Source organism: Neopsephotus bourkii, unplaced genomic scaffold (assembly GCF_033783945.1).
Source record: "Neopsephotus bourkii isolate Nb327-2 ecotype Australia unplaced genomic scaffold, CSIRO-AGI_Nbou_v1 NB_83, whole genome shotgun sequence".
In the NCBI taxonomy this organism is placed as follows: Eukaryota; Metazoa; Chordata; class Aves; order Psittaciformes; family Psittacidae; genus Neopsephotus; species Neopsephotus bourkii.
In genome coordinates, this window is record NW_026900600.1 from 859,024 (window position 1) to 878,977 (window position 19,954).

Below are 19,954 nucleotides of genomic sequence, written 5' to 3' on the forward strand. Positions count from 1 at the left end.
GGGTGGATTTCATCAGGACCCATGGACATGTGCATGTTTATATTTTAAGATGGTCTCGGACCAATTCCACTTCTATGGTGGGCCCAAGGTCTCCATTCTCACAGTCCCTGCATCTGCCTTCCAAGGCTTGGGTGGTGCGGTAAGAACCTTTGCTAGAGAAGACCGAGGCAAAGAAGTCATTCAGAACCTCAGCCTTCTCCAAATCCTGTGTAGCTATCTCACACAAGAGCTTCCTGAGGGGGCATACGTTCTCCCTAATCTGTTTTTTATTTGCTATGTACCTGTAGAATCCCTTCCTGTTATCCTTAATATCCCTAGCCAAGTTTAATTCTAACTGGGCCTTAGCTTTCCTAAGGTGGTCCCTGGCTTCCCGGACAACATCCCTGTACTCTTCCCAGGCCGCCTGTCCTTGTTTCCACTTTCTATAAAACTCTTTTTTCATTTGAATTTTCCTCAGGAGCTCCTTATCCATCCAAGGAGGTCTCCTGGCCCTCCTGCTGCACTTCCTTCTGGTTAGGATGCAACACTCCTGAGCTTGTAGGAGTATTCCACTGCCTACTACCGCATTTCAAGAAAGGCTCAGAAAGACTAACTCTAGTAGCTCCCTCTTTCAGTTAGGTCAAAATCTCTTCTGTGTGTCTGCAAGTAAATAGCTTTGGTGGCATAGAGTCAACAGAAAGGAATTTACTTAAGTTAGTGAACAGGATCTCTGTCTGAAAGTCTTAAAGTCTTAACACCCCAACCACCACCCACCCCCCCAATTTTACACACAAATTAATTTCTTCTTTTACATGAAATTCAGCCATTTATGATACACAGATCATCTTTTTGGGCCAGAGAGATAAAAAGTCAGAGATCTGCTTTGCATAACATAATTCCCTAATATAGGAAAAATGAATTCAACTCATTAACAAGTACCCAAAAATATCCTTAAACCAGCAATCAATGCAGTGGGCCTTTGAGATCCTCACAATCTGTATTAACTAATTCAAAGCTAGCTGCTAGTGTGATCCTTGGAGCACAGTATAGATATTCCTCTTGTTAAAAAGTGAAAATACTAGACTGTACCTGAAATGTTAATTTATTTTTTTTTTAAGCAACTTGACTATTTTAATACTAATTTTTTTTTTTATTTTTTTTTAATAACAGTCTCCTAGCTTTTGTAACAATTGTCATTTGATGGTAGTTTATCAGTTACCAACCCTTTTTTTTAATGGATAAAAAGACACAGAGAGTTTTTTATCACTGTTTTGGTTTAGGGCAAAAATAGTTACTATTTTAAGAACCAAAACTCTACTTTGATCCCAAGGACTACAATAAGTAATTGATTTTATAATATTTTGTCAAATCCTAAGTAAGGATCAAGTGGTTTATCAAGAAAATAAAATCAGCACGTACAAAAAGCTAGACTTAGGAGCAAATACCCAAATAAACCAAAGGAAGAGTAAATAATAGTTAAAGATCAGACTGCTTCAACAGAATGTGCACACTCAAATCAGGATTATAGCAGAAAAAAAAAAAAAGGAACTCTTAAAAATGCATGAAAGGTGATGCGTAACAATATAACTTAAATTTTATGTAGCTTGATTTGGACATAGTCAGACTGACTTTCAACATGAAGAATTTATGACAGTAGTCATATATACCCTTACCATAACTACATTTAGAAAACATTTTTGTAAGGAACAGTGCATTTATTCATGATGGATGAAGATGTTCAGCACTAAATCAGTAATACTGAGCAAAAAACGAAAGGGTACAGAGTATAAAAAGATTTATTGTAAATTAGAAATTCATAATCCTCTTGATATACAGCATCTATGTAACAAGCTCTTAATATACTACAATTCCTTAATCTTTACTGAGATTAAAGTGCTCTTGTTTGATGCTAAAATAATTTTCATATGTAGAAAAACTGACCACAAAACTTTTGAAACAAAAAAGTACTCAAGTGTTCTATTAATATTTTCAATGCTGAAAACACTGAAGGAAAAAAAAAGAAAAAGGAGCAGCTTATACCAAAGGAGCTTTATGGTGTTCAGATAAAGCTTTTGAACTGCTAGAGATGAAACACATTTTGCATACCAGACAGAATAAACAGGAGAAAGAATTTTGGCTAAATCTTAAGAAATTTTCCAATGATTAGTCAACGATTATCTGGATTATAATATGACTTTTGGAGGTCAATTTCCAACTGAAGAAAGGGAGAGAGGGAGAGATTATTTTTAATACTTAAGTATAACAAGAGCAGGAGTAAGGACAAACTTCCAGCTTTGGAAACCATGACATGAAGACACGCTGAAAAATATTTAAGGATAGACCAAAAAAAAAAAAAAAAAAACCAACAAGAAAAAAAAAAAAAAAAGAAAAGGAAAAAAGATGAAGTCAAGAAATTTCTAGAAAGGAAAAGTACCAATAATATCTCAGGTATCTTATATAAATAAATGAAAAAAATAGCCATATGCTTGCTTTTGCTCTTCCCAGAATCATGAAATATACAGGACTACATTTTCATTGGTTGTTTCAGGATCTTGTTGAGGATCTAATTACTTTAACAAGCTAAATATTCACCAATGAGAAACAGTGCTAAGGCTGAAGAGTATGAGTCTCAGAGCAGGCATAAACTATCTGAAAGAGAGTTCAAGCTGCACATAACAGCACAGCATATTCCATCTCTCCATAAAATAGCTTTTCATGCTATGTTAAAGAATTTTCACTACTATTCCAAATAAGATACAAGAAAGATACACATCATCATACTTTCAAAAAGAAAAGTGATGAAAGTGAAAACTGGAACAAACATTTTAGACGTAAACTCCTCTGCTCATCTAATAACCTTAAAGTAGTATTTTCAATGCCACTATTACCTGCATCATTGAACAAATTAAAGAAAATTACAGAATGATTACACATACTATCACTGGAGATGACAGCTCATGTTTGTTCCTTCAAATATTTCTTGAAAGAAACATCTCATTCTTCAATAAACAATGGAAAATGAAGTCCAGATAGTTCAACAGAGTTTAAAGATCATTGGAAATCAAAGTGACAAGAAAGGAGGGCCAAATTGCATGTGGGCAGAAAAGAAGCATCCTGAACATTGTACAGCGCCCTCAGTAAGACCTTATTTTGACATACCAATATGGTGGATATTTATTTTGCAAGCAAAGCACATAAATACAAATTTGCCTTGTTTTGACCTTTGTATACAGATTGCTATGTGCTCAGTACAAGTCACACTTGAATCGCAAAGAGCCTTAATGTTACAACTAATTTTATGACTCTAGTTTACCTGCATTTATTTCTTCACTAATCAACATCCCTGCAAAAAGTGTACATTTTAAAAAAATAAAAAGCTAACTTCATTTTTCTTGGATGTTTCAGTAGGGACTGGTATCTATGTCTCTAACACACACTGAGGTATGCTTAGAAAACAGCTATCTAAATCCTCTCTAACTGAAACTTATGACACATTCCTAGTAGGTTAATAAAAATTATGATTTGACATTTATGAGCCATAATGGAAATAATCTGACATTCATGGTATGTAATAAGTACTGTCCAAAAGACAATCTTAGCCTAAAAATGTATCATTGAAAATCTAACAGGTGCCCATCCAGATGACTAGGGAACACAACACATGACAGGCAAGAAGAGGTTGAGAAGTGGGTTTGTTGACCTTAAGAAATAAGCCTTGGGTGGTCTTCAGGTACCCATCTGGAGTGTACAGAGAACATGCAGTGAGGTTCCTCTTGGGGATGTGCAACAAAAAGCCAAGGTTACAAGTTGCAACAATGAAAATTCTGGTTCGATAAACTCCACCAGATTTTTCATCAAAAGGGTAGTTCAACACTGGAAAAGGTGCCCAGAAAGGCTATGGGGTGTCCAGCCTTGGAGATACCAAAAAATTAATGGGAAAGACCCTGAGCAACCTGCTTTTGTTGATGTGGCTTTGAGAAGGGGCTTGGATCAAATGACCTCCAGACATCACTTCTCAAATTATTTCTTCCCATGGTTGTATAATGAAGTATTTGTATTTTATGAAATTCCTCAACTTATCAACACTTAAATAACACTGCCCAGAAGAACATGAGGCACTTTGAGTTTCTTTCGCCTCCACACATAATCATACTAATTTTGTTCTTTGAATAAAATAATACAGAAAGGGAAAACAGTATCCAAATAAATTCCAAGGAAGAAAAGTGGATGCCCTAACACAAGTTCCTGGATTGTATCAGTTCTAAAGAGACAAGGGGAAAAATCCACCAAACAACAACAAAACCCCAACAGAAACATCAAACACAAAACCAAACAACAACAAACAAAAAACCCGAAAACACACACACACAAAACCACAACTTTTTTAACAGAACAGGTATGTGCAAATGAGACAGAGGAAGAAACAAATTAAAGAAAAGTTGTGTAACTAGGAAAGAAACAGAATATCAGATGGTGCTTGAATATACCAAAGAGAAATCTCAGTTTAGGAGTGGACAATATGATTGAAGAAATTAGAGAATATAAATTTATCCACTTTCATTAAAAAATAACACTACAAATATAAAAAAAAAATCCTACAGTTCAGAGATAAAAAGAGATTCTCACAGTGATTTATTAGCCTAAAGTAATGGTAAGGGGTTTTTTAGTCACAGGCTTCTATTTAATGATAAGCTTACGCTGAAATACTGGAATGTAAAATGTCACTTTCCTTACCTGAATCATGGACTCTGACAGCTGTGTTTCATCAACTTCCAATATCATCATTTTGATTTCTTCATACGGCACTCGGAAAGAGCCAAGGAAAATTGCTAGAACAAATATTCAACACATAACAAAGAAAGCAAGACAACATTTTTTTTTCTACTTACAAATCACCAGTTAAACAGCATACAGGCTAAAAAACACCATACAAAGTAATACAAATAAGAGACAACAATTATTTTTAACTACTGTTCTTCTACAATTCTAGCCTTCTCCATTTGTTACACAGAACATCCAGCATCACAGAAGATCATCATAAGTACCCAGTGAAAAGTCTACTCTGCAGTTGCTGTAGGATTTTGTGCCAAGCTAACAGTTAACACTTTTTTCCTTCAATGGTTTTGTCAGAGCTTTGAGAAACTGAAATTATATCAACAGTTAAAAAATGAAATGCTCTTATTAAGCACTGTTTATTCATTCACCATAATCCAATCATTTCTTATTTTATCTTTTCCAGTATTTAGGAACGTACTCTATACAGCACTCATCGTTGCCAAAACTTTATCATCTTTATTTGCATATTACTGCATAATACTGAGTATTGCCTTCTTTCTGCAAAGTACATGAGGGTTGGCCAGATATCTTGTACCAGACTACTTGGAGGGGTGAAGCAGTATTCTTTGTTGACTATGTTGAAAATATAGATAGGTAATGAGATACATAGCTGTACACTTGTGTTTCAGTATATACAGAAGAGAGTAATGTCAGTCTCAAACCAGTGATGACCTTTAATTGTTTTCTGTGTCTTTTAAAAAGTGTTTCAGTTATATCAGCTCACATCCTTTGGCATAACACCAATATGCACATATGAACATATTATCACATACTTTAAACAAAAAGTGGTTACCAGGCAGTCAGACAAGACAGACATTTTTATGGAACATATATGCAACATTACTTTGTTATAAAACCAGAATCTACTTACACAGATTCTGTGCAATCTTTGGGTCCAAGACTTTTAATTCTTTGATTCGTTTCTTAATGGATTTCTTTTCTTCAAATTCCTCCTCCTCTTTTTTTACTGCCAAAGTGAACACAAATATACTTACTGTAAACTCTTATTGTTTAGAAAAACATTAATGAATTCAGAAGACATATTTGCTATAAAGCATAATCAATTTACAAAGAAAATAACATACAGAACAGGAAAAATACAGAGGTTTTGCATTTAATTGTTTGCATTCTTAATATGTGTTCTTCAGTGAAATTTGTCAGCATATTGGCCTTCTAGAACAATTTTTTTTTTAATATATAGAAACTGAAGATGATAATATTAGTTGTATGAATTGTCTGAAATCACAAAAGTCATATATAAAATACCATTCAACTTTCTTCAGCCAGCCTGGCCAGGTTAGCATTCTAATAGGATTTTGATACCTGACAATAACAGATCTTAAAGAAGATATGTCAATATGTCTTGATATTAAGCAATAAGGAACCAACCCAAAGTTTAGGTATTTTTGTGACTGCTTTTGTCCAAGTATACACACCAAAAATATCAAAGATCACTGGCTGATGAAAAACTAACATTACTTTAGAATAAAAATGAGTTTATACCAATTTTTCTTATTTCCTCCAAAAGATATATTTTTAAATATATGGCATAATAACCTTATTATAAAATACCAAAAAGACAAAGTGATTGTGTAAATGTACATTAACATGGCTGGAAATTTTGGTTTGTATTTTCTTTTCAAAAAATAATTCATACAAATACATTTTCTCAAATGCATTATGTAAGCTGAATTTACTTCTCATTATTCACACACTGTCATAAGGATTTCATTTACAATAACAGCGTAGTCTTGATAATGTATTAGTAAGAAATATTCCAATTATTATACAAAGAAACAAGAAGTCCAAACCCACACAAATCTTTCCTTTAACCCCATCTGGTTGTCCTTTTTTATTTTCTTCCTTCTTTTTTTCCTTCTCTTCCCCCCCAGCACAAGTCTTCAGTATCAAATATTATTCAGCCAATATATTACTATTTCACAAAATTAGTTTCCAAGCTTTTACAGTATGATTGTTGCAAATTAAGTTCTACATGCTTCAAATAGTTGAGAGTAGAAAATGTGTTGTAATAAAAGTATATGCTACTGGCTTCAGAAGGAGATGGATATAGAGAAACTGTCAAGAAAACATATGATTAAAATTTGTAGCTCACTTCTGATTCTTGACAAAGCTAGATGTAATATGAATTATCAAGAGAATTTCTCTAACTTGAAATTACTTCTGTAAATTTTAAGAGAGGTCTTAGAGAGTTATGTCATTCTTAAAAAATGTTTTTCTAAGGACAATGACCTCTCAAAGTCTCTGACCTTTGTTGACTAGGAAACTACCAAAGAGATAAGAACCTAAAGACCTCACATAGGTACTGAAGGAACTAGATTCAAGTCAATCCCAAGCTGGCGGAGACACAAATTTGAATCATCTCCTAAATGACTTTTAATTGCTAGGCAGCATGATGCTCCCCTCTGAGGATATGACATAGTGCAGAAAAGAACCTGGTATTCTGCAAATGAAATTACTGAGTTAAGACATAAAGCAGGTCCTCAGAGGAAGGGCTGATATCTAGGGTCCAGGCAAATGGGTTACAAAGCCAAAATCTTCCTCTTCTGTCTTTCTCCTCACCTTACTGGAAACAACCATCTGCTCTGAATCCACAGTTAAATACACAGATTTAACAGAAAACTCGACATTCTCCTGTCCCAGGAAAAATAACTGCCTACTATGTATATGAAAGCAAAAGAAGTAGTTTTTAAACACAATGTGAGAACTCAATAGCCCGTGTTCAAAAGGAACAGAATGACATTTAAGCTATTGGAGAAAAGGAAGGTTACCACTAAAGCTTCACTTCTATTTTTTTTTTCTTCTACTTATGGCTTCAGAGGCCTTACTAAATCCAGAAGGACATGTCAGGGGCTATGGATCTCAAGATCATACAACTATTTTCTCCTGTAGTTACACACCTTAAGGACCTCTCAAATTTCTTAAAGGCTACAGGCTGACAACAGCCATTCTTAAAACTATCATTCTCAGTGGCATGTCTTATCAGCGTTAGAATTGCAGATTCCACTAGATCTGGATATCTCTATAGCACAGGTTCCATGCCATCTTCATGCCTTAACTCATCTGAATCATAATGAAAATACAGTAATGCCTTATGGCTACCTTGCACATCATCATTTTACAGAAAACAAAATCATTTTCTTCATAGACATAACAAAAAAAGCTAAATTATCTGAATTTATAAATTTGCTTAAACTTGCACTGACAGACTTGAAATGGATACTCATGGCTTGACTTCGCGAACGAAGATTTAGGAAGGGCATTTACCCACGCTTACTACAAGCGCGCTGATGACTAAGAAGGCCAATGTGGGATAGGCAAATCCGGCTACAAAAAGCACAGCAGAAGGTCTCCTTGGGTGGAACAGGTGGGACACGATTCTTCCTGCGTTGTCTTTTCTCCTCGAGACTAGTTCTTCGTGAACTCTCAAAGGAGTCAGCGGCATTATGTATGGTGTGCCTCCAAGTCTCCCGATTGGAGGCCAAGGTGGACCACTGGGGACCACTAATAGGGGACTAATAGGGGACCACCATTAGTGGGACCACTAATAGGGGATGAAACAGAAAAAACAGAAATATGTTTGCCTTTTCCAGGACTGGAAAGCAGTATTTGCTCATTAGTCTTGTAACAGAGATAATACACAGATATACAAACATACAAAAGTAACTTTCAAATTAAGGAACACTGTTGCAAATGAACTGGCTAATTCCCTCTGGAGCTTTCACTCAGGAGGGGGTTACACACGAAGCGACAGCAATACTTAAGTCATCACAACGCTAAGGAAAAAATGAACATAGAACGTCCTCTAGAGACTCATGCAGGAATTGTATACAGAACTATACAATTATGCAAATTTAATTACGCCAGACTTACATGATACTTCTTCAGGAGAATTCAGGTCACATCCTTACGTAGTTGGCAGCAATAAGAAGCAGAGGATACATATTACTTGTCTTTCCTATTGGAAATGGTGTACTTTCCAATGGAAATTCTGAAATCCATATACCTCCTTACTGCCTCTAGAAATGTTTTACCTCATTTGCTTGTTAACTTATTGGAATGGGCAGGAAGCAGGGAGGGGAGAAGAGACACAACTATTATCTATTTCCAACAAGAAAAAAGGTAAAAAACCCACAGGGGGGAAAGGAGAGGAGGGAGAGAAAAACAATACATCTGAATAAGTGAAGTAAATATCTAAAGTAACATAAAATTTAAGAAAATCAGCACTTGTATTTTTAGTTGGAGAGGGCACTGAGGGAGGGAGGAAAGTATTACAGAAAACAGAAATGGGGAACATCTGCTTACACTGGAAAAAGAGAGCACAGCCCAGTGAGAATGGGCAGCTCTTGCAGAAAGGAGATAACTATCAAGGGAAACAAGACGTAAAAAGTTGTCATGCGAACAAGAGAAGAAGCAAACTGGGGGATCTCTAAACAACTATCATGGCTCCAGAAGTTAGACCGTCACATTAAACCATTAATTGTTTCAAAATCTGAGGTCTTACCTCATGCATTATACAACCGAAAAGGAACGTTACATGTCAAGAACAGCACACTGGGGGCATACACATGGCCCCAGCATCTGAACTAGGTAATTTTTAGTCAGTAGTATCTCCTCTGATGCTCCAACTGCTCTGCTCTCTCACGCTGGGAAACAAAATGCTACGTCACTTTGAAACACACAGAATTCATCTCCCACACTTCTTAGTTCCCTTTATCTCCACAATCCCACGTACTTATTAACATGACATCAGAATTAACAGATGTGGTTGCCAGTGTACAAACAGAAAAATACCTCAAAGGAGTTTTACGTATTGGAAAAATCGCTTTTACTGACTCCTTCAAACATGTACATATACACATTCAACTGTAGTCAACTACCTGCATTTTGGCAACAATCTGACTGAAACTAGAGTCATGAAGCGAATGGAGACAGGATTCCTTTACAAACATAACATCACAGTTGGAAGCCTACAGAATAGCATTTCATAGAAATGTGGATTGAATCCTATGTAGTTTACTCAGACCTCTGAAACAATCACATTTTGGTAGGTGCAACTGACAATCTACATTCATGAAGTGCTATCCATATTTCCATTTCTGCCACAGGTCTTGATAGAATCTGCTATCCACTATCTTTGTGCAAGAAAATTAATGTCTCTGCATCTGTATGCTAAAGAAAAAAATATTCCTCTAAAATACATCATTATTGAATAAAACAAAAATACCCTTGAAATATGGGTTTTGAAAGGAACATGCAGATCTGACCATTTGTTTTAAAAAGTCTGAATTCCTAGTTCAGTTAAAACTGGAAAAGTACATTACACAGAAATCCACAGAACACTCAGTGGAGTAATTTTGTCACAAAGTAACAGAGCATACAGAAAATTACACAAGACCTTGCATCTTTCTTACCCTCTTAGCTAAAACAACAGTCATCTTGAAGTCTGTCTTCACTGAAAAATGATAGAACAAGCCTGGGGTCATGAGCTCAAAAGAGGTACCCACACCAAGACTCATTATGAAAGTAGATGCCCACCTCACCTGTTTAGAAATATAATTCTCAGAAGTAAATGATAGCTTGTGCCCCATACAGTAGGACATTCAACTGAAAGACATTCCTTATCTCTAAGAAGTTATCTGGAATCAAAGGAATAGGTCTTGAACAGAAAATGAGGTTGTAGCTGAATAAAAAAATGCTGCAAAGTTCTTAGCTATTCAAAGCAAAAATGTGGTACAACTTGCTGTAAATCATAGAACTATTGAAGTTGGAAGGGACCTCTGGAGGTCATCTGTTCCAACCCCCCTACTGAAACAGGGCCACCTACAGCCAAGTGCCCAGGACTGTATTTAGGCAGCTTTTGAATATCTCTGAAGATTGAAGGAGAGTCCACAACCTCTGCAGACAACCCATGCCAGTGATCAGTTATCCCCACAGTAAGTGTTTTGTGATGTTCAGGAGGAGCCTCCTGTGTTTCAGTTTGTGCCCACTACTACTTCAAAGTACCTGGTTTCATCCTCCTTTTACCCTCTCTTCAGGTATTAATATAAATTGATAGGATTCTCCTGAGCCTTCTCTTCTCCATGTTAAGCAGTCTCAGCTCTCTCAGGCTTTCCTCATAGGAGAGATGCTCCAATCTCCTCATCATCTTTCTGTCCCTTTGTTGGGCTTTCCTTAGAATGCCCATGCCTCCCTCTTACTGGGGAGGTTCAAGCTGTACTCCGTGTGTGGCCTGACTCGTGTGGAAACCTGAGACCTGCCAAGAAATATATGTCTTTTGGCTGACAGAACACAGCCTTTTGAAAACTTGGATTGTTTTAACAGCTCCAATATTATTGTCCCACAGTATGACATGCAACAAAGAACATAAAAGGACAGCCTATTTCCTAGATAGCTTCCCTACTGAATTGCAGGGTTCACTGGCAGTTATTTGTGATAATCTGCTTCAAAGTCAGAAAGAAATTCTGAACTAGATCTATTCTTAAGTATCATCTAAGACACCTATTTGGGGTTTTCTTGCGGGGTTGGTGTTTTGGGGTTTTGGGGTGTGATTTTTTTCATTATTGTTGCTGTTTTGTCTTAAATAAAAACAAGGATAAAATGAGGATACTGGGCACAGCCCACAGCAATAGGAAGAATGTCTGAACCTGAGAGGTGAGGAAGCTGGTATATGTTCTTTCCAAAAAGAACAACCTAAGGTCATATCAACACAAAAGTTTTAGCTTCGGGTACTGTTCATGACACCTAATAATCTAATCCAGCCTTTTCATGGGGTACAAATTATGTTTCAAGTACTATGAAAAAGCTTTCACGCTCCATCTTCCATCTACATATACCTATGACTTGGAAAATCAGTACCAAATTATTAACAATGGTAGAAATATAAATAATGTTTCACAGTTTTAACTGTTAGCTTTGAAATTGAAAATGTTTCCATTACTGAGGTGGAATGCAAGCTCCTAGAGAGTGTGGTTGTTATTCTTCATGTTGACTATAACATATACGTGGAAAATACAATTCAAAGGTGCCAATGCATTCCAAGTTCCTGTTTATTCGGGCCTCTTTTTTGACAATTTCTATTCATCAGTGCCTCCTATCTTTGGAATGGTAGTTGCTGCAATAGGGAATATTTCTTAAGTTTTACCATTTGTTTTCTAAGCAGTTTGCAAGAGATTGCCACTTCTTACCTCCCTCAAACATATGTTCAGTCATGCACACACACACTGTTGTTCCTTATATTGACAACACTGCTGTTGAATTGGCACAATTCATGCATACACCATTTTAACTCAGTCATGCTTCATGATAGCTTAAATTCATGCATCACTGTAACTCATTCAAAATAGAGGATTTTATTACAAATAATTTCTCAAGGGTACATAAGAACTGGAATCATTGGTAACAGCAAATGTACAAATATATTCAGGCATTTTATCTCTGACAGGCTATTTCAAGGTAATTCGGAAGAATATGCCTCTATAACAGGCTATTAAATACATCCAGTGACTGACAGTCTTTAATTTTCTGCATATACATTACATTACATGCACAAAAACAAGTAATTCATCTTAGAACCTTTACAGTTGCCAGCAATGCATCTTGCCCATTGACAGTCTGCATAATTGTAGCATGAATAGGTGGACTAAGAAAAAAAAACAAACAACTAATTAAGGTGGACATATAAGGTCCTTGTTTGCAAAAAGACATATCAATAACAGGCATAGGCTGATCGATCATGTAACAGGAATTAGTACACTAGCAAGTGATTAACCAAATTGTCTAGTGTTTGTGCTTCCACCCTTTTCCTCATCTTCGCAACAATCAACACAGGACTTCGCAGTTACAGAGGACTGCTTTTGCAAAATTAGCCAAGTAACTAAGAATTTTTTAACTAAGTCACTAAGTAATTTGAAACAGAAATACCATCTTTATTTTATTTTGAAAACCTAAGTGCAATCACAGTAACTAAATAATTTCTAAATGATGTTAGCTCATTCATAAAGCTGAGACAGTAAACTCTCACTTTTTTAATGGCAGCTGATTAAATTCTGGGAAAAACAAAATCAACTCTGAATTTTTCCTTCAGTAATTCTCTAAAATACTGTCAGAAATATGGCACATAAAAATCAGAAGAACCTTTTTCTTCATTACAATCTGAACACCTGCTTGGGTCCACACTAGAACCGAAAGTTTTAACCAAGATTGATTCAACTCCTGGAAGGATTTAAAACTTCATTAATTTTCATCAAAGGGTAAAAGGAAGACGTAAGGGAAGAGGTGGGGGTTGAAATGGGTTTTCTGCTACAATGGAGCCTGCTGAACAGGGAAAAGCAAAACACACTGGTGTTCCCAGCAATAAAGTTGCCTGGAGCCTAGCTCCAGCAGACACATAATTCAGACACCACCCCCCACCCCCTCCCCATTTTAAGATACATTCCTACTACCAGAATTTAGCTGCTTGGGCCTTACAAGGCTGATCTGTCACTTGACAGAAGTTATCAAAAGCAAAAGAGGACCTGAGTGCAGTTGCACCCACGCTGAATAGAACTGATTCAAGAAGTACTATCATGTTGTTTATGATCCTGTGAAATGGAATGACAGCTGTTCAAGTCCACCTCTCTGGGTCCAGTTTCTGAACTGAGGTAGAGAACCACACAAGGTTCTCTTGAACAAGGAGCCAACATGGGTCAGTCTAAACAGGACAAGGCAACAGAAATGTAGAAACATAGAAGAGTTAGGGTTGGAAAGGACCTAAGATGATCTAGTTCCAACTCCCCTGCCATAGGCAGGGATACCGGTTGAGTTAAAAAAGCAGTTAGAATCATAACTACACTGCTGCCTCCAGAAGCCTCTTCATAAAAATAATAATGCCCTGTGTCCTGGGCTCAGCAGTAGCAGTCATTTTTCTCCTTCTTACTAGCTGGTTTTCACTTTCGGCCTGGGAACAGCGCTGATAACACCATGTTTTTAGTTGCTGCTCAGTTTACTCTGACCAAGGACTTTTCAGTCTCATGCTCTGCCAGGGAGGAGGGGAAGCCAGGACGAAACAAAGACAGGGCACCTGACCCAAACTAACCAAAGAGGTATTCTGCACCACAGCACGTCATGCCCACTATGTAAACTGGGGGCAGTTACCCAGAAGGGCTAGATCACTGCTTGGATTGGGGTGGAAATCAGTATGTGGGTGGTGAGCAGTTGTATCCTCTTCCCTTGTTATTTCCCTTATCATTATTATTATTGGTGGTAGCAGTAGTGATTTGTGTTATACCTTAGTTACTGGACTGTTCTCATCTCAACCCATGGGAGCTGCATTCTTTCAATTCTCCTCCCCATCCCTCCAGGAGCAGAGGCAGGAAGCAGGGGGGTGACCAAGCGGCTGCATGGTACTGAGTTACCAGATGGGCTTAAACCACAACACCCTGCTAAATCAACCACCTCTTCCAGAGGTCAGCAAGATACACAGGAAAACATACAAGAACAAGACAAACATATGCTTCTTTGCAAGTCTCCATGTATTTGCCTTTCAGAGATTGCCCTATTCCAGAGCAAAATCTTTTTATTTAGTAATCGTCAAGATTCTTCTGTGCCTGTGTATAACTGCTGTTTACACCTACTAAATTTTAAATTGATGAAGTTTCTGAGCACAGAGTTCCCATTCTTAATTACGCATTGTACAAAGGCAGACATCCTTTTATTTGTTTTGATAACTGATCATTTTGCTGTACCTCTATTATACCTTTTATTAGCAAGGGGAAACAAAGCCACACAAAGTAAGGAGGATGTGGGCACAGCCTGAACTTGTACATTGACACTTTTAGCTTTTATTACTTTGCTTTTTTTTTTTTCCAGCACCCCTCAAATCCTATTCGCTTTCAGCCATTACTGAGAAGATTTTGCCAGTATACAACTAATATATTGTTAACCAATTCTACGCTATATTAATGATTATCTAGAACATGCACACCATGGGTTCCAAGTTCACTAACTGTAGAGCATCAAAACCCAGAAACCTTTTGAAAAAGCTGTCATCACATTTGTCACTTTGCTTCCCTTCCTCTGATGCTGTCATAGGTTCGATTAATATTTTACACAGCACAGTTCATCTCTCAGCTGCTTCAGAGAATCATAGAATAGTTCGCATTGGAAATGACCTTAACATCATCTAGTTCCAATCACCCTGCCAGGGGCAGGACACCTCACACTAAACCGTGTCACCCAAGGCTCTATTCAACCCGGCCTTGAACACTGCCAGGGATAGAGCATTCACAACCTCCTTGGGCAACCCATTCCCGTGCCTCACCAACTTCACAGTAAAGAACTTCTTCCTTACACCCAGTCTAAACTTCCCCTCTTTAAGTTTTAACCCATTACCCCATGTCCTATCACTACAGTTCCTAATGAATAGTACATGTCCAACATCCCTATAGTCCCCCTTCAGATACTGGAAGGCTGCTATGAGGTTTCCATGCAGCCTTCTCTCCTCCAGGCTGAACAGCCCCAACTTTCTCAGCTCCAGTCTGCTTATCATCCTTGTGGCCCTCATCTGGACTTGTTCCAACAGTTCCATGTCCTTTTTATGTTGAGGGCACCAGAACTGCACACAATACTCCAAGTGAGGTCTTACGAGAGTAGAGTAGAGGGGCAGGATCACGCTCCTTTTGATGCAGCTCAGGATATGGTTTGGCTTTCTGGGCTGCAAGCGCACACTGCTGGTTCATGTTCAGTTTCTCATCAACCAGCACCTCCAAGTCCTTCTCCACAGTCCGGCTTCTGAATCTCTTCTCTGCCCAACCTGAGGCTGTGATATCGTCCTCTAGTTCTCTTAGAAGTCCAGGGTGAACAGCAACTGATCCTAGCAATCCTTTACTCTCCATTTTATTGACCAATTCTAAAGCTTCCTCTACTGACCATACAAGTTGTGATTGATCCTCTAACACAGTGCTTCCTCAACGCTACTTTAGAGGCAACTTCACTACTGGCCAAACCAAAAATAATTCTAAGCTTTAGCATTTGAAAGTAGAAAAGAAATATGTTACTCAAACTTTCTTTCTTTCCTTTGGAATACAGATAAGAAGCAGTGAATTATACTTTTGTACTGTATTTTTATTGTCTTTATCCATGCTCAAAACTCACTAGCAGAAAAATTTTAACACCTTATCTTTAACTGAGCAAAGCAGCAAGAATTAGAACAGCATTTGAAACATACCGAAGTCCCTGCAATTTAAATACAAGCATATACTCTTCAGTAAAATCTAAACGAAAAAGAGACACTAAGACGTGGCTTCTGATGCTTATAGATTTTATGCAGCATATGTTAAATACCATAAATCAGAGCACACAATGACCACTGACCCCAGTATTTTTAACTGACCTCGGAGATTTAGATAAAGTTGGTCTGATACATTTCTATTATTGTGCATACTGAATGCTTAGCGGTTAAGACACATCCAGAGGGACCTGGACAAGCTCAAGAAGGGGGTCCATGTGAGCCTTATGAGGTTCAACAAGAGTCAGGGCAACCCCCAGTATCAGTACAGGTGGAGGATGAAGGGATCGAGAGCAGCCTTGTGGAGAAGGACTTTGGGTTACTGGTAGATGGAAAAAACTGGACATGAGCCACCACAAAGCCACCGCAACAATCAGGGTATTTCAAGAACTCCTTCATTCACTAAAATGGCAGAAAATCTCCAAGCAAAAAAAGAACCTAAACAAATAGTGCATAGCTTTCAACCAAAGTAAACCAAAGCTTGTGGAGTAACCATTAGATTACAATGAGCACCAGAGTGGAGTGGACCATATAACCAGCAGGGCAGAAGACATCAGTCAGGCCTCCTCCCTTCAGCATCAATGAACTGTTGGGTCTTCTCAGTTGCTCACAGAGTACCATCCCGTGATCCCAGTTGAACAGAAGCTGGTACTGCAGCTTAAAAAGGCTGTTCAACCTTTTTCCTGACACTTTATGCTGACCAGCACACTCTTATCTGTACAGCAAATGCCAGCACCTAGTTTCCAGTTGTGCCAGTTTCGTCCCAGCTTACAGTACAGCCATGTAAAACAGAAGAGACCACGTTCCAACTGGCAGCACCAGATTCACCTGACACCGAAATATGGCACAAAGCAAATTTATGAAATTGGCTACCACATTAATGATAAACAAAAGCTAAAAACCATTTGGTTTTACTTAAGGCATTTTTCCCTCAGAACAGTACACTTTAACACCTTGATGTTTTTAATTATTTATTTGATATTTATTCTTTCAAGATTTAAAGTTAATAAGGCCCATCTATATCTACAGTTGAAGATGTACATCTGATAGAGAAAGGATTCTGTTAAGATCACATATCCTTCCCTTAAACCATGGGTTTAGTTTTACTTGTGTGAAATAGTGTTATATAGTCTTTCCAGCACTCAGCTCTCAATCAGTATTTTAGTACATATCCTTAAAGATGAACAATACCTCAAGGTACTCACAAAAAAGACAATTTCTACTAGTTAGTGTGTAAAAGTCATTTGCATCACAGAACACATACTTACAAAAGCACACTCTATAGCGCAATACTTTTGCTGAACACTGATTTTTCAAGGAGTACTCTATGGGTTCAGGTTATTTTTAATTCTTTTATTAACCTCTGATCTCAGCTTTAAACAATTCAAGATCTTTCCAGCAGGGAAACACTGGATCAGGCTTTCAATCTAATTCATCAAGTGACTGCACAAAAGAACAGAACATAACAGCAGAAGAGATAAAGGAGTGGAAAGATGGGAATGAATGATCGTAAGAGGCACAAAAAACTTACTAAGCTCCCACTGTCACCTCATAGCAATATCAGTGCCTCACATACCAAAAAGGCAAGGGCAGCACTAGCCTAACAAAGGACTGATCATTAATTTGTGGGAAGAAACAACAATATATGGGACTCCAAACCAAAAGGGCAGAGGGGAGAGAGCAGCAAACTAGGATCACTAGGGAGGAGCTGGCATACCCTGAAAGAAACTTAATGAGCAAGCCACAGTTAATAGCAGACTGCTAAGTTACACAGACAGTGAGAGACAGCACATAGAATCATTAAAATCATTTAGGTTGGAAAAGACCCTTAAGATCATCAAGTCCAGCTGTTAACCCAGCACTGCCACATCCACCACTAAACCATGCCCTCAAGCACCACACCTACAAGTCTTCCAAATATCTCCAGGATGGACACTGCACTGCTTCCCTGGGAAGCCTGTTCCAATGCTTGACCAACTCCTGTGCCAAAGACATTTTTCCTAGTATCTTATTTAAACCTTCCCTGGCACAACTTGAGGCCATTTCTTGTTATGCTAGCACCTGTTACCTGGGAGACGAGGCTAACCCCTGCCTCGGTTCAACCTCCTTAACATATCAGAGATAATAAATAGCATTTATAGAATCATAGAATAGTTCGGGTTGGAAAGGACCTTACGATCATCAAGTTCCAGCCCCCCTGTCATGGGCAGGGACACCTCGCTCTAGACCATATCACCCAAGGCCTCGTCCAACCTGGCCTTGAACACTGCCAGGGATGGAGCATTCACAACCTCCCTGGGCAACCTATTCCAGTGCCTCACCACCCTTACAGGAAAGAATTTCCTCCTTATATCCAATCTAAACTTCCCCTGTTTAAGTTTTAACCCATTACCCCTTGTCCTACCACTACAGTCCCTAATGAAGAGTCCATCCCCAGCATCCCTATATGCCCCCTTCAGATACTGGGAGGCTGCTATGACGTCTCCTTGCAGCCTTCTCTTCTCCAGGCTGAACAGCCCCAACTTTCTCAGTCGATCTTCATATGGGAGGTGCTCCAGTCCCCTGATACCTGAAAGCACCTGAAGTAGGCCTCGAGATATGGATGGATCACTTCTACCAACCTAAAACATCAGACACCAGTACATAACCAGGCAGTGCAATATCTCTAGATCTGATGACGTTATGCTGAACGGCTGGCAACCTCAAAGCAGCAGGGGACTTGAAGGTCAAATGCCTGTGTTTGAATCTTCAGAGAAAGATTACTTACTCATTGTTATAACTCCTAGAAGCTGGGAAACACAGATGACAAGTCAATAAATAGCCAAATCACTGCAAACTGCAATCTAACTTTTTTCTCCTGCACTAGTGCTGCACCTGCTGCTCCTGAACATTTACCTTACATAGGAGAGAAGATAAAGAAAAGCAAGACTTTGTCTCACTTGTACATTTTTGCAACATTAATACTAACTATAGTGTCATCTAATAAATGTAAAATAGGAACTCACGGCCCAAGGTCCAGGTTCCTGCTATATGAAAGCACAACATACATATTTTTCAGATTTTTAAGTCTATCTTCAAAATACTGAGCTGTTTTTCTTAAAGATGTATTTTCAAGATAAGTGTGCCTGAACCTCTCAGATCTAGTTGACTGGAACCAATCTGCAGTTTAAATTTATTCATGACTAGGTTATACTGATTTCTCTTGGTTTAAACAGTTTCTTTCCCTTCCTAACGCTCTTCTAAAAGAGTAAGAAAACAGCACTACAACATGAGCTTGCTTTTTCTTAATTAAAGATTTCAAATCCATTTAATCTCTTCACCTGATGATACCAGCAGCTTCTATGCATCTGTGATTTAATCTCTCTCGAGTCTGGGACAGTAGAACTGAAAGTCATATTAAGCAGCATGACTTGTAAACATATTAACAACAATGCTTCCCCACTGGAAACAATTCTGTGAAATCCAGGATTTGTTCTGCTCTTCTTCTCTTACCTTTTTTCCTTTAATTTTTTTTCTTTTTGTAAACAAGTGATACATACATATACATAAATTCAAGTAAAACTCAGATTCCAGTGCTAAGCTGAAGTCTGCATTCACACTTAAATTTTGGGCATGAGCACCTTTTAATTAAGGCTCTGCTACCCTGACCACAAGGAAAGGCAAGTTCTACATTATGCTCTTACACAGCATCAATTTAAATGGGTTAGAAAAGTGTTAGTTTATTTCAGACAGCTTCTTTCTGAGCTGATTTATAACCAAGTTTTTATGCTCATCGGCACTCACACCCTCTATTCTCAAACACCACTGGTACTCTGCCGTTTTGTAAGTAGTCTGTCAGCTGCTACAGGTCTCCAT

General features: G+C 38.0%; 1 protein-coding gene across 1 annotated transcript in view; it reads right to left on the reverse strand.

Moving 5' to 3' along the window:
• DIAPH3 (diaphanous related formin 3) overlaps nucleotides 1-19,954 on the reverse strand; it is a 216,670-nt gene that overhangs the window by 126,071 nt on the left and 70,645 nt on the right. Inside the window, exons 18-19 of the mRNA XM_061354886.1 lie at nucleotides 5,687-5,782; nucleotides 4,714-4,808 (exon numbers count right to left, since the gene is read on the reverse strand). Coding sequence (XP_061210870.1) covers nucleotides 4,714-4,808; nucleotides 5,687-5,782 — 191 coding nt within the window. The remainder of the gene's footprint in view (nucleotides 1-4,713; nucleotides 4,809-5,686; nucleotides 5,783-19,954) is intronic.